Source organism: Carettochelys insculpta, chromosome 5 (assembly GCF_033958435.1).
Source record: "Carettochelys insculpta isolate YL-2023 chromosome 5, ASM3395843v1, whole genome shotgun sequence".
NCBI classification, from domain to species: Eukaryota; Metazoa; Chordata; order Testudines; family Carettochelyidae; genus Carettochelys; species Carettochelys insculpta.
The window spans coordinates 113,582,500-113,597,669 of NC_134141.1; the positions used below are offsets into that span (position 1 = coordinate 113,582,500).

Consider the following 15,170-nt stretch of genomic DNA (forward strand, 5'->3'; position numbering starts at 1 on the left):
ACTGCTGCTGCTGTTGATGGCGCCCTTGGTCATAGCCTCTTTGATGTTGAGCACGCTGTGGTTGGTAAGCGTAGCGTCTTTGCTGAGGATAAAATTTCTTCCTCCTGTATGGGGGAGTATAAATGCCGAAGGTTCTAAATGTGGCTCTCGAGTCCTTGCTGGAGTGGAGGACCAAGTCGGTTGAGTCTGTAAACAGCTTTTGTGTATCAAAGGGAAGATCCATGATCTTCACCTGGGGGTTCCTGGGGATACCAGACGTCTGGAGCCAGGACTCCCTACGCGTTACCACTGCTGTAGCTGTTGAACGTGCCGCTGTGTCCGCCACGTCCAGCGTAATTTGCCATTCTCAATGATAGGGTAGAGGAGAAATATACCTTCCTGCCAAACAGCTCTAGCTTCTTAGCATCTTTATCCCATCCCCCCGATTTTGTACTGAGACGCCTTTGACCTCTGCTGGGACAATTTGACCACCAAAGAATTTGGTTGTGGGTGACTAAAGGGGAACTCCATGCCCTTGGCTGGGACGAAGTACTTCTTATCCGCTCTCTTGTTCGTAGGCGGAATAGAGGCCACAGTCTGCCATATGGTGGTGGCTGACTCCATAATGGCTTCATCTAGTGGGATAGCAATTTTGGATGAAGCCGGGGGTCTCAAATTTTTGAGTTTATGATGTTTCTCCTACACCTCTGTCATTTGAATGTCTTGTGTGAAAGCCACTCTCTTGAACAGTTCCTGGAATTGTTTAAGGTCATCCGGGGGGGAAGACATCCCCAGGGGCCGTGGCCTCATCTGGGGAGGCTGAGGAGGAACCACTGGGGTAAACCTCCCTCAAAACCTCAGGCTCCTGCGGTCGATGATATACTTGCTCCCTGGAGGATTGTGAAGGAAAGTCTCGGGGTTCTGGACCTCACTCCCCGAGACAACTGTGTTTCCGTCCCAGAGTGAGAGTGTACACGGGGGTATTGAGCAGCAGGGGAGGACCTGCCCCTGGAACTAGGCCTGCGGTGTCTGTGTTCAGCATGATGCAGACGACTATAGCAACATGGGCAAGGGCCCGGTGGTGGAGACCTGGGCCACGAGCAAAGAGTGTACCCACTATGTCTGGGAGAGCGGGACCTCCGCGACAACACAGATAGAGGTGAAACTGGTTTGTGATAGTACTCCAGGGGATCCATGCCCAGAAATGGTGAAGGTGGCCCAAGCCACAGTGAAATTGGTTGGAGGAACGGAGAGGGAGGTTCCAGATAAGCCAGTGGAGTCACAGCCCGTCAGTGCGGCGTGTGTATCTCGGGGGGAGGGCTAGGTGATAAGGGCAGCGCAGCCCTGTCTGGAGATGGACTGCGGTGCCAGGGTTTTGCTTTTTTTTTTTTTTAGTGACAAAAACGACAAATTACACAAAAACCAGCTATCTTATCTGACTCTGGCCTTAGCCTGAGCAGATTCCGTCTGCAGCTGATGGCGGTTGAAAAGGAACTGGCGGGGACTGTATCGCGCACGCGGCCGAGGGCGCGCGGGGGAGCAGCGCGTGCCGGCGCATGCGCGATCCAGGAAACACGGCTGGAAGAATTCCGATCTGTGGCGCCGGGCGAGCCCGACACCTATTGTGGAGCACCCACGGGGACCACTCGAAGAAGAATTTTAATTCTGAGCCTAATTTAAATCTAGTTTCCTTTTAACAGCCAGGAAGTACAGTAATTTACGTGAAGAATTTTCATTAATTAGTGGTCTTTTCAAGCAAACCGATGTCAGGTAAGGTCAAATAGACAACAAATCCCACAGGGAATTAGACCAGATAATCTTATGACTGTACAATAGTGAGCATACTAATTTGTAGTGTTTATGTATTAATGATTACAGTAATCTATAAAAAGTGGCAAAATCATCAATATTTTATTAGCTTATGCAATACTACTTCTACATAAAAACATTTAAATAATTACTGAAAATATTTTATACAAAAGCTCATGAGTTTGAGAGCCTAAAAAGTCCTCACTGGTATACCACTAAGATTCATGAAGAAATGTAAATAAGAGAAAAGTTCTATTTTATGACGAACGAATCTGAAGTTCTAACAAAAAGTGTCTAGTATTTAGAAGATTTCTGCCTATATAGTTAAGTTTTCCAGACTGTTTAGCTAAACATCTTTATAAAACACCTACACAACTGATTCCAAAAAGACAAGTTAAAAGATGTTGCATTTACTTTTAAAATAACGTTATTTAGATTTGTAGCTAAGTGTTGAGATGATCAATATATATTTTGCTTTGGCTCCATATGATTCTGTGCATTTAAATAGTTTTATTTATACAAACAAAGAATGAATTTATGTTTTCTCTAGTTTAGCTAGCCATACATCTATTTCAGTTAAGGCCGTGAAATTGACTAGTAGTCTGCTTTTCCATCACTCTTCTTCCTAGTAGGGCAGGTATCTACCTGGCCAAGTTAACAGCCATATTGTTCTATAATGGTCCATTTCTCAGAGGTGCAGAACATCTTCAAATGCCATTGAAGTTGATGAGACCTGAGGACATTAGGCACCTTGCAAGGTGGATCATTAAATTAGAAACACTCTAACGAGTAAATCAAGCAATTAGTCCTTCTCTGGCAACTGAACATGTTATCCTAGCAATGCAATTTCTTTCTTCATCTGGAATCTGAGGAACCAGTTTGGATACCTGAAGCTCTAGCTGTAAACTCACATTCAAACAGTAAGCTAATTTGTGTCATATTATATAGCCAGATGCTACTTCTGCTTTTTCCCTGGAATTTCCATTGTCATAAAATCTTCAGCTAAAATTACTTCTTGACCATTCAGTGCTGATTCTGCTTGTCTCTTCAGTTCCTTGACATCAATATCTCCTTCTCCAATTTGACCAGTTGGTTTATATCTCTGACTGAAATGAGTCAGAACTAGTTTCTTAACCTTACACAACTTTGCAAACTCAGCTGCCATTTTTGGAGTGCTGTGACCATGCTCTTTGGCCTTATCCATTTGGGTGTCATCCAATGTGGCTTCATGAACCAACAGATCTGCTTCGTAACAGAGTTTCATAGCTGCATCTCCAACAACACCTGAACAGTCACCTAAAATACAAATTTTTCTTCCAGGAATGGGCTCATCCAAGACATCTGAAGGAGAAATGGTTATTCCATTTTCTAAGACAACTGTAACACCATTCTTCAGTTTCCCATATATCGGACCAGGCTGAACTCCTATAAGTCAAGTGAAAGGGTAGGGTTATTTTTCATGTTTTGAAAATAAACATGGTTTATGTTGCAATGCTGTCAAATTTTACATTTAACCTATTCTTAAGGCATGCTTTCCTCACAAACTAAGTACTAGTGTGTAGCAAAGTGGGAATTTTCTGGAATATCTGTATGACTCCTATGTGCACCTCAGTCTTCTATCCCGTGGGCGAAAAAGGGGTAAACACTACTTCTGAACTAGTGGAGACATGCATGGATCACGTCGCTCTCTGGGTGGAATAAATAATAATAAATAATATGTGGAGATACACATCTGATAGAGCTGGAAGGGACCTCAGGAAGTCATCGAGTCCAGTTCCCTGCCCTTTTGGCAGAACCAAGCACCCCCTACCTTTTTTTTTTTTTTTAATATTTGCCCCAGATCCCAAAATGGCTCCCTCAAGGATTGATCTCACAATCCTGGGATTAGCAGGCCAATGCACAAACCATTGAGCTACCCCATCTCCCAGACAGACATTAAGAAACTAGCTGAAACTGATCCAGATCAAGAGAGTTAGAGACAACAGATTGTACCAAAGGTAGTACAATTATTTCTTCTCAGCAGGGAAGCTGAGCAGAAACCCAAGCTCTGGCAATGGGGCCCTGAATTCAGCATAGCAGTTTCTGGAGGGGGGGAAAAAAAAAAAGACAGTCACGTCCATTAAAGAATAAAATATAGACTTCTGGGCTTGGAGGAAGCTAGCTCTCTACCGAGGAACTTACTAAGGAAATCAGCGAGGGAGCATGTCTGAAAAATGGAGCTCACCATAGTGTGGCTGGTGAATTGTGGTTTCATCAGAACGGACTATTCTTTAACATTTATACGTCTATGCATGCCACCCTAAGGACTTCCAATATTGTGTTCCAGCTAATTTATAAATCCTACTCTGTTTTTGAAAAGGCTTTTGGATTATAACTGCAAGTACCAGCTGGGATGCAGAGTGTACAAGTTTTTAACCAGGAGTCTTTCTCAATTGGACTCATGGAGTAGAACTCAGTTGTGGGAAGCAAGACTGCTAACGCCCCAGAAGTTCATCAGTAAGTCTCCTTAGTCTATGCTGAAGGAAGAGGGAGACTTCTTGCAGTCTCACTCCATACGACTAAATACAGTGCCTTGCATAGTGACAAGTATCAGATGGGTACCCGTGTTAGTCTGTATCTGCAAAAACAATGAAGTACTGTGGCACCTTGTAGATTAACAGATTTTTTGGAGCATAGGCTTTCATGGGATGCATCTGATGAAGCAGATCTTTGTCCACAAAAGCTTATGCTCCAAAAATCTGTTAGTCCATAACATATCACAGGACTTCTCGTTGTTTTTGCAGCTACAGACTAACATGGCTACCCCTCTGACATCTGACTCTTGGAGTGTGGCACACAAAGGGTATCTCAAAGAGTCCATTCAAAAGCCAGAGGAATAGCATAAATCTTGCAAATCCAGGACTTGCAAAAACTGCTTCATTTATTTTGTACTTCAAGAGAACAAAAACCAACAACAAATTTAAAGTTGTGTATTGTGAAGCTGATACACCTCTCCTTCCCCACCACCCCAATTATACTCTGTGGACAGGTTTATGTCCTCTTTCTCTGTGAGCCCCAATGAATTTGCTGGGTTTTCGATCCTTTAATTATCATGCCAGTATGCATCTGTAGGGGGAAAAATAGTTCTAGAATATGAATCTTCACAGTTCTTGTGAAGAATGAAGTGGTTCATTTCAGATTGTATTACAGACGAATGCACACAGTTTTGATTCACTAAGCTTCCTTACAGGGGTTTTCAGAAGACAATCCAGACATTAGGGAAGAATATAGTTTTGTTACAATTCCTCAGAATGTGAATCAGCTGCCAGTCTGAACATTTGGTATACCTTAATACCCATTTTCAACAGTCACATTGTAACCGTCATGCTTACACACTATCAGAGTAGGTGCCATAGAAATTTTAATAAGCATTTGGCAATTAATGTAACCATATAAAAATGTAGTTAATCACATAGTTCTATTATGACTAAGTGTATCAACTCCAGTGTAAGAATATTCATAAATTTTAAAAAACAACATCCACAAATCACAAGAATTAAAGGAAAAAAATTAATGAAGCTAGGTAGTTACCAAGGTCTTTCAGCTTCTGTGCATTGAGTTTACCAGTCCGCTGCTTCTCCTCCACTAAAAATCCAAAGGAAGGAATGCGGTGAAATAATCGAAATGCTTTCACAACAAACTGCTGATTGTTGACGAGTGCATAGGACTTTTCTACAGGATCCAGATGAAGTGTTCTCCCTTGCACTTCTTTGGAAAAGACATCTCTGTCAATATAAGATAGTTCTTTAAATTCTTCTGGAGGGCACTGATCTGGTGTAGGTACCAGTTCATGAACCACATAAGGAAAGAGAAGTTGTGAGTGGGAGAGTTCCAGAGATCTCCAAATGAAGTTTCGTAGTCCTAATGGTCCATAGATTTCAACAGGTTGCTTGGTTGTAGTAGAACTATTCTGAAGACTGATTGTGCACAGAAGACCAGGAAGACCAAAAAAATGGTCACCATGAAGATGAGTTATAAATATCTTAGTAATTCGACCTGATTGAAAGAAAAAGAAACAGTAATAAGTAGTGTTTCCTGTAAGCTGCGCACTTGGGCAGATGCCCAGGAGAGATTCAAGTGCTGTCCAGCAGAGCACCCACAGCTGGCAGCATATGTTTCAACTGGTTGTGCACATCCCCATATGCCTTGATACACATAAAATTTATTCTGCCCTTGGATGGAAAAATATTAGATGGAATCCTGGTAGTAAGTGCAGCGCTACACTTACGCTCACAGCAGCTAATTTAGAGCCCCTTGAAAAATGCCCTTATTTTGTGGGAAATTTACAAAAAAAAAAGTTCAATTATTTTTAAATAAAAAACAAAGTAGTGAAGGGTTTTTAATTGCATTTTTTTTCAATTTTTCATGTTTTTGAATGAAAATTTGAAAATTTGAACGAAAATTACATTTGTCACTCTTCTCGTTTTGGTCTTTTCCCCCAAAGTGTGTGTGTCTCTCAAAGTTTTGATCAAAATTCATTTTAAGAGCAAGGAAACTTGGAAAAAAAGACTAGTATGGTGACCTTTGCTGCATTAACATGCAAACAAGTTCTGGATGGACGCAGAACTTTGTCAGACCATCTTGTGGGTCAGTGAGAAGCATGAGGTAGAATTTCTACATTTGTTTTAGTTTCTAACTTCATTCCAAACATGCAAAGAGGCCCTTCCACAAGCTGTGTAGCACAACTTATAACTAAGATTTCACGTACTCCACAGTAAGCTGGCAGTACATTCTGGCATAGAATACTAGATTTTCTGCAGCATCTTAATTTCAATTAAGGGGATTTAATCAGTTTCATATCAAAAGGCACCATTAGATCATCTACTCCAGGGGTTTGAAACCTGTGGCTCTTTAAGGACTTTTTTGTGGCTCCCTATACTATAACTGCAAAGTTTATTTAAAAAAAAAACACCCACCCTCCTGATTATTCTCAATAAACATCTAAAAGCCCCAAAATGAACAACTCATATCTAAATAGCAAAAGGTATGCAATCTTGAAATGTTGGATAACCCTGCTCTAGCATCCTCCAGGGAGAGAGAAGGTTTGGGAGTGAAAGTCAGGAAGACAATGGTACAAACACGTGGGGTGTGAGGAAATAGAATATGTAAAAAGTTTGTGAACATCATGCAGTAAACATGTATTGCACTACAAATCACTGTGTGCGTGCTCTTCTTAAAATAGGCGTTACAAAAAGTATGGTTTGACATTATTTACTAAGGACTGTCTCATATTCACATGCATTGCAGCTCTTGAGTCACTGAGGTTTTACTGAACTGGAAAAAATGGCTCTTCTTGCTTTTTTGGTTGTCGACCTCTGATCTAGTCTGACCTTCTGTCTATCCCAGTTACCCATGAGTTGAGCCCAATAACTTATGGTCAAGCCATCCAACCTGTTAATTTGTGCCTTCCTTCTGATTTGGCTTCAGTTTCTTGCCTTTGGTTCTTATTATACCTCGCTCTGCTAAATTAAAGGGCCCTTTACTAGCCATATTTTCTCCCTGTGAAGGGTCCTATTGACCAGGTGTTCTCAAACTTGATTGCATCATGAGCCTCTTCTGACAAAAAATTACTACATGACCCCAGGCAAGGAAAAACAGTCTAATCCTGTCAAAGTCCATCGCCCCAGATGTGGGGCTGGGGACAGGGGTGCAAAGTTGAAGTCCAGGGGCTTCAGCCTTAGGCAGGTTGGGGGTTGTGACCGGTGCCCTCCATGTACATTTGAAGCCCTTCGATTTTGCTTTCATCCCTGAGTGGTGGGGCTTAGAATTCAGTTTTGGCCATGGCAGTGGGGTTTGGGCTTTGGCCTGGGGCCTCAGCAATTCAAATCCCAGCCCTGGTAACCCCATTAAAACAGGGTCCTGAGCCCCTTTGTGGTCCTGATCAACCGTGTGAGAACCGTTATTATAAACTAAATTTTATTCTAGATAAACCACACAGTTCTTCAGAGGCCAGTATAAGACATTGTCTCCAGTCCTTTAGTATATTAGAGCTTTTTTCTGCACCCTCTGCAATTTTTCAACTTTAAAAAAAAGTCATCATCAGAACTGGACAATGTTCCAGCACTGCTCTCACCAATGCTATTTACAGAGGTTTGGTTTTTTGTTTTTTTTTTTTACTTTTCTTCTCTTTTTTTAAACTGCATTTTTGTTCCTACTCATTACTCCTGTTACACATGAAAGGATTCATTAGCCCTTTTCCCACAGAACTGAATTGGGAGTTTACATTGAGTTGCTTGTCCACTATGACCAATAATGCATTTTCAGAGTTGCTGACTTTCCATGGTACAGTCTCCCATTCCACAGGTACGACCTTCATTCTTAGATGTATAACTTTACTTCTGGCTGACTGGACACAGCGTGCAATCCAGACTGCTCTGTCCTCATTACTGACAACTTTGTTAGAATTAGAGGATTCTCAGCAGTCATTTTATAAATAACTCTTACATCACTAATGAAAGTCCAGAATAGCACTGGGCGTAGCAGTGATCCATATGTGGAACCCCACTAAAATACCCTCAGTCAAGGATCATTCTGCATTAACAGATGCTTTTTGAGATAAATTAGGCACTTCTTAATCCACTAACTTGTGGTTTATTGATACTGTGTGCAGAAAATATAATAGTATATCAAACTCATATTTATGCAGTTACCTTTGTCAACCAAACTTACTTATCCTTTTTGTCATTCCTTGTGAATACTGGTACAACATGAGGACTACTAAAATCTTCTGCCATTGTGCTAGTATTGAAAGATTTATTAAAAATTAATGTCAGCAGGGCATAGATCCTCGGCCAATTCTTGGGCACTAGTTATCCAAGCCTAATTTTAAAATTATCATCGCCTAATACAGTGGTTGGTAACTTTAGGCTTTTGGCCATAAACTGCAGCCACGGGGATAGCATAAACAAACTGTCTCAAGGCTAGCCAGCAGATTACCCTGACAGGCCTTCAGATAAAAGTTGCTGTCCCCTGTCCTCCCAGATAACATCTTTCATCCTCTTTAGCTACTAATGAACTGGAAAGTACTTCATTTTTGCATGATAGGAATACCTCATCATGCTTCTTTCCACATATAGAACAGAAATATTTACTGAACACTTTCCTGCAGTATCAACAATTTCACCAACTCCATCTAGTGATGAACCTATAAAATACTGCTACCATTTCTTTTGTTTTTAGTTAAATAAAACAGAAAAACAAATAACGCACAAATAGCAGGATACTTTTGCTTGTTTTGACATTAAGTTCCATACTGTCCCCTATGCAGTTTTGGATATGCCATAATTTTTATATGAACAACACAACTGCATTGTAAAAGTTGCTGGGGAAAGAATAGTTTGGCAGCTAGGTAACAAGCAATTACGACTCTTGAAACTTGAACAGCTGCTGGGAGTGTTTTGGGATAAGCAGACAGCACAGCAAATATATTTAAGTGATCGCTCAAGAAATAATTAACTTTAATGTTGACATGTCCATCAACAATTGCAGCTTTCTGAACACCCCACTAAAGTGAATGAGACCATTCATATGTCAAGATACTGTGCAGAACTGCTTGCAGATGCAGAATATGGCAGTGTACAGATTGAAATACAATTAATTTTTGGAACTTATAACCAGAAAGTAAAGAAATTTCTATTAGATTAAAGCCTGTGTTCTGGAGAACAATTGTGCAACAAAAGGTGATAAAGGAGGATTCCACAGGAGGATCAAAAGGTCCTACCTAAAATAAAGTAATTAGTGACATTCATTCACATATGCAGAGTTCTTTAGACAACACATGCCTAAACAGAAAAGGTATTTGCAGTCTGAGACGTAAAACACCTGTCTCTTAGGACAAGAGCTTTCAATTGCACTGACCTGCTTTAAGACGGCTTTTCATAAATTGTGTTTGAGTTCCCTCTCCACAATCAAATAGCCAGCATTCTCCTTCACTACGAATGACTAAAGCTGAAGCTCCTCTTGTTGGAGATGGATATGCGGAGCCTGTTCCCAGAAAAGTTATATCCATGGACATTTTTCCCAAGTCAGTGTACCACCTAAAATAAATATATCATCGTAAGTCTGTTGTTTTTTTTCCTTTCTGCAAAATAAGTGCAAACAACTAACTGGGGCTTTACTTTAAATGGAAGTTATCAAACTCATTCCACTGACAGGTTAAATTACATTTTTAAATGTAATCCATGGACTTGGGTATAAATTTAGAACAGCCAATTCACAGTGTATCTCCTAATGATGTCAATGAGAGGTTTGCACACAAGTCAAGGGGTAGAATATGGCCTTTATTTAAGGGAGAGAATCTTACTGTCCCCTTCAATATCAATTGGAAGGATATCCTCACATTTAAAGTCATTGTTATTCCTGCCTTTTGCTGGTCTTCCTTACCCATTTCTCTCTTCCTTTTTTGTGTTTGTTCATATTCATTTCCTCTTTCACCAGTACTTTAGTCCCAATGCCATGGACTTTTCTCTCTTTCTCCCCCAACTTGTCCTTTCTAACTGTAGAGGCTAGACCAGTAATTAACACATTTAAAATCCATTGTTGACATCAGTCAATATTCAACACAGCAAAAAGGAACAGGGAATTTCACACCTCTTAAAGTCATCTTCAGAAGGACTACATTATACTGGTTTATGCTCACATTGCATTTGGAAGAGAAGAATCTCTTAGCAACAGTGATTGTATTTGGGCCTGGTCTACGCTAGAAAGTTAAGTCAGCATCAAGTCAGGGGTGTGAAAAATCCATAGCTCTGCACAGTGTAATTAAGGTGACCTTACCCCAAGGGTCAAGGTATTTGTCTACTCTTATACTACAAGAGTGGCGGAGCTGAGCAACTGTAGTATTTTAGCAAAGACACTACCCATACCAATGGGAGGGTTTCTCCTTTCAGCATAGCAAATATACCTCCCTGAGAAGCAGTAGCTATGTCAACAGGAAATTTAGATCAGCTTAACAATGCTCCCTCAGGGATGTGGATTTTTCACTCCCCTAACTGATGCCGTTAAATTGACCTAATTTTCCGATGGGCTTTAAATGCTTTAAGCAGGGAGCACAAGGCTAGATCCCTGCAAATCCACGGATATCCATGGCTCATTGTTGCAGATGCAGATAAAAAGTTTGTATTTGCATATGGCTCTGTGCATTGCTTTTAGCTGTCCCTATACTTACAGCACTGTAGGGGTACAAAAAGTCTTAACAGAGTAGGCATCGAATCCACAGGGAAAGCATCATGCTAGTTCCACAATGGCACCACTTTAATTTCTGCAAGCACAGAAAAAGGATTATTTAAATTGGCCCAGATACAACTATCTACTACATTAAAAAAAGCCTAAATTTTGAGTCTGATCTACTACAAGATGTTCCTGTCATATAACCTTATGTCCTAGTCCGTGCAGATATGTTAGCTAATGCTAGTGTATAGAACAAAGTGAAGTCATAAAAATCCCTACATAAAATTGCAGCCCCTTTCTAAATTACATAAGACAGTAACTAAGGCAATGTCTACACTCACCAAGAATGCTGACAGCTGCTATGCAATTTTTGGTACACCAATTATGTACCTAAAATTGATTTTGAAGCCGTCAACATCGGTCCCTGTCTTCCTGACAACATTCCTTAATCCTTGCAGCTCGCAAGGAGTTCTGGGTTCGACATTGATGCTGGAACATGCCATTTTGCACCTGCAGGAAACAGCACCCCAGAAGATCGAACCTAAGCATTTGATCTTCTGTGGCTAGTGTAAACCCAGCCTAAAATATATTTTGATAAATTGAGAAGAGTATACTGATTTCTACATAAAGAATCAGAACCACTGATCATTGGAGAAGATTACTTGTTCACACCCTTTAATGCAGGGGTGAGCACACTTTTTACATCGTGCCCCACTTTTCACCCCCACAATTAGCCAGCCCCCACCCCCAACCTGTGGGAGAACCACAGGAAAGGATGTGGGAGGTGCACTCAGGATGGGCATGGGACACTTGGGAAGGGAGTGCTACAGGCCCAAAGGAGCAAGGGTGCTTGGGGGTAGGATCTCAGGAAGGTACCAAGAAAGATCCCCAGCAGGGTACCTTACCAAGCCAGGAATTTGCTGGCTGCCCCCCGCACTTGACTCAGGGCCTCCGCGCATTCTGATTGGCCCTGCAGCAATTGGGGTGGGGAGGGGACAGCAGCAGCAGGGACCCCAGGGGAGAAAACAGAGGGTTGGCAAGACAGCGGAAGCTGCCATGGGAGTGGGGGAAGAGCAATCACATTGCACCCCTCCCTTACAAAATGTCACATCCCCACTTTGTGTCCACGTGCTTTAATGCATTCAAGCAGACTTGGATTCTTCTTGTGCCTTGTAATAAGGGTGTTTTGCTAAGATGAACCAACTTACCAGCTCCAGTCCTTTGGTCAGTGCTGTACTGAAAACGTTGTATCTCCAGAGCTCAGCAAGTGGGTCTGCCCCAGGACACTTCGTCACCTAATGCATTATTTTTGTTAGTCTTTAAAGTGCTATATGACTACTGGGTTTTTTGCACTCCCTGGCAAAGACCCAGCCTTGACCACATGCCAGCCTGAACCACTCCCCGCCACGGAGGGGAGTAAGGACGTGCTCCCGGGGGGCCCAGCCTGCAAGGCTCCCTGCCACGGGGGTGCGGGTGGCTCCAGGGGGGCCCAGCGTGCTGCGCCCCCGCCACGTGAGCCCACCCAATGACCGCAGTCTTTCTCACCCACCTCCATGAGTGAGTTGCAGCAGAGGATCGGCGCAGCTGTCTTCGCTCCCTGCGATGCGGGGCAGTCCCAATGCACCCCCTCCCCAGGCGGGCTGCGCCCGGCCTCCTCCGCCTCACAGAGCTCCAGGACTCCCTTGAGCCGCGACCCCCCCTCCCCGAGGCCCGCTCTCTGCAGCAGCCCAGGCCCGTCTCGCGGGCCGCTGTAAGGGGGCAGGGGGAGCCGCGCGCCACCAGCGCACCCGGGAAACGGAACGTCCCGCCCCCGCCCCGACTCAGCAGCGTGTTCCGCCGAGGCACGAGGCGGGCCCGCGCTCAGACACGGAACTCCGCCTACCCCGGGGCGCGCGCGGGTTTGGTGCGGGAGCGAGCCCGTCAGCCGGCGGGAGGGGCAGTGGCAGTGGCAGTGGCAGTGAGGTGGGTCTGAGGCGGCAGGGCCGTGATGGAGAGGTTGGTGGAGGTGACAGGGTCAGTGACTGGAGTGGGTGTTAGAGAGGGGCGGGGGGTTGGTGGTGGGGGTCAGTGACTGGAGTGGGGCTTGGGGGGTTGGTGGTGGGGGTCAGTGACTGGAGCAGGTGTTGGGGGGTTGGTGGTGGGGGTCAGTGACTGGAGTGGGGCTTGGGGGGTTGGTGGTGGGGGTCAGTGACTGGAACAGGTGTTGGGGGGTTGGTGGTGGGGGTCAGTGACTGGAGTGGGGCTTGGGGGGTTGGTGGTGGGGGTCAGTGACTGGAGCAGGTGTTGGGGGTTTGGTGGTGGGGGTCAGTGACTGGAGCAGGTGTTGGGGGGTTGGTGGTGGGGGTCAGTGACTGGAGTGGGGCTTGGGGGGTTGGTGGTGGGGGTCAGTGACTGGAACAGGTGTTGGGGGGTTGGTGGTGGGGGTCAGTGACTGGAGTGGGTGTTGGAGAAGGTTGGGGGTTGGTGGCAGGGGTCAGTGATGGGAGTGGGTGTTAGAGCCGTTTGGGGAAATACGTGGTGGTGGGCCAGTGGTTGGAATATGTGTTGGAGAGACTTGGGCACTTGGTGGTGGGAGTCAGTGACTGGAGGGGAGAGGTGTTTGATGGAGACACTGGTGAGGGTAGTAGAGGATGTCAGCAAGTGGGGTGGGGGATCTCAGCTGGGATGGAGTGACAGAGGGTTCTGGGGTTGGTGGCATGCTTAGCAAAGGGAGCGGGGCAGGTGGAATGGAGTATGTGTGGGGTCAATGAACTGGTTGAAGTGGTGTGTGATGGAGAGCATTGGGCAGTGGAGGCAGAGTGGCAAGAGTGGCACAGTGGGTCAGTGACTGAGGCGGGTGGGTGGGTGGACAGCTGGGGCAAGGGTGGATTCTGACACTGAAATAGTTTTCCCCACCATGAAATTTGAACCTCTATCTTCTCCATAAAGAGTAGCGCAAGGGTGGATTTGCAGCCATAAGAACGGCCATACTGGGTCAGACCAAAGGTCCATCTAGCCCAGTATCCTGTCTGCAGAGAGTGGTCAATGCTAGCTGCCCCAGAGGGAGTGAACTGAATGGGTAATGATCTCTTTCTTGCAGTCCATCTCCAGCTTCTGATAAACAGAGGCTAAGGACACCATTCCTTATCCATCCTGGCTAATAGCCGTTAATGGACCTAACCCTCCACTTTCAGGTTTTATCTTTACTGTGAAATAGGTGGAGTGTTTACCCTCATATAATTAACCAGTTAGTTATTTTGATGTAAAATCCTAGTAGAGACCTATGTTTTACCAGCAGCTAGCTAAGTGAAGTTGACCTCACTAGTTTATTAATTATTAATTGTATTATCATAGCACCTAAGAGCCCCATCTACAAACCAGGGCATCATTTTGCAAAGTACTGTATAAACACAGAGGAAAAAGAAAGTTCCCACCCTCAAAAAAACCCACAATAACTAGATTGTAAGTTATCTCAGGGTACAACTACAGTTATATTGTCTGCAGTAGGATTTTACAGCAGAATAGCCCATGATAAAAACAGAGAGGTAAACAAATTTTTTGTCTTGCATTAACAGTGAGGACAACTGCTATTCTATACAACAGATCTTCACAACAGCACTGATGCTTGTTGTCCCAAAAGCACAGGACCTCTATTCTTTGTTTGTGTTACTGGTTAGGATGACATTTTGATTTCATTTACTATTGGACAGTGATAAACGTACATACTATTCAATTCATTGCATAATTCTGGGAACTTTGGCGGTGTATATGTTCTGCATTGGTGATAGCAATCTCTATATTATCACTTCTGTTTATTCAGTCTTAATTGAGATAACTGCAGCCAGAAATGAAACTAGGAATGCTATTTACGCTATGCACTAGGCTCTCACATATTATAAAAACATTCAGGGTCTACTTTAACATTTTCCAAGAACCACTTTATATGTTCAATGGAGAGTTCTTGAATGAGATTGGTCACAGATGGTGACTTCCAAATCATTATGATTTTAAATCTAGCTAGTTTATAAAACCAGTAATGATCCCTGACACTTTAAAGTCATTGTGAACACTGCCTCAAAACTTGTTTTGAGAGTGTTTATGTACAAATAGATCCTGTGATGAATGCATTAGTGGAATCAAAGTAAGATGTTACTAATTTACTAATTTGAGCAAGGTTGCTGCTATCTAATTTTTCA

General features: G+C 43.5%; 1 protein-coding gene across 1 annotated transcript; it reads right to left on the reverse strand.

The window, feature by feature from the left end:
- Window positions 1-1,873: 1,873 nt before the first annotated feature.
- Window positions 1,874-12,871, reverse strand: ELAC1 (elaC ribonuclease Z 1). Its single transcript, XM_074994350.1, has 6 exons — window positions 12,545-12,871; window positions 12,204-12,290; window positions 10,994-11,086; window positions 9,685-9,863; window positions 5,359-5,823; window positions 1,874-3,213 (listed from the first exon to the last, which is right to left on the reverse strand). The coding sequence occupies exons 4-6, from the start codon at window positions 9,839-9,841 to the stop codon at window positions 2,744-2,746; spliced, it is 1,092 nt and encodes a 363-aa protein (XP_074850451.1). The 5' UTR covers window positions 9,842-9,863; window positions 10,994-11,086; window positions 12,204-12,290; window positions 12,545-12,871; the 3' UTR covers window positions 1,874-2,743.
- Window positions 12,872-15,170: the final 2,299 nt, after the last annotated feature.

Bases quoted from the DNA above. Each gene is read 5' to 3' on its own strand.
- ELAC1 (XM_074994350.1), bottom strand. From the start codon at position 9,841: ATGTCCATGGATATAACTTTTCTGGGAACAGGCTCCGCATATCCATCT. The intron at 5,824-9,684 runs GTCAGTGCAATT...TCTTTCAATCAG, and splicing joins GAAAAGCCGTCTTAAAGCAG to GTCGAATTACTAAGATATTT. The intron at 3,214-5,358 runs GTAACTACCTAG...CTTGACTTATAG, and splicing joins ACAGAAGCTGAAAGACCTTG to GAGTTCAGCCTGGTCCGATA.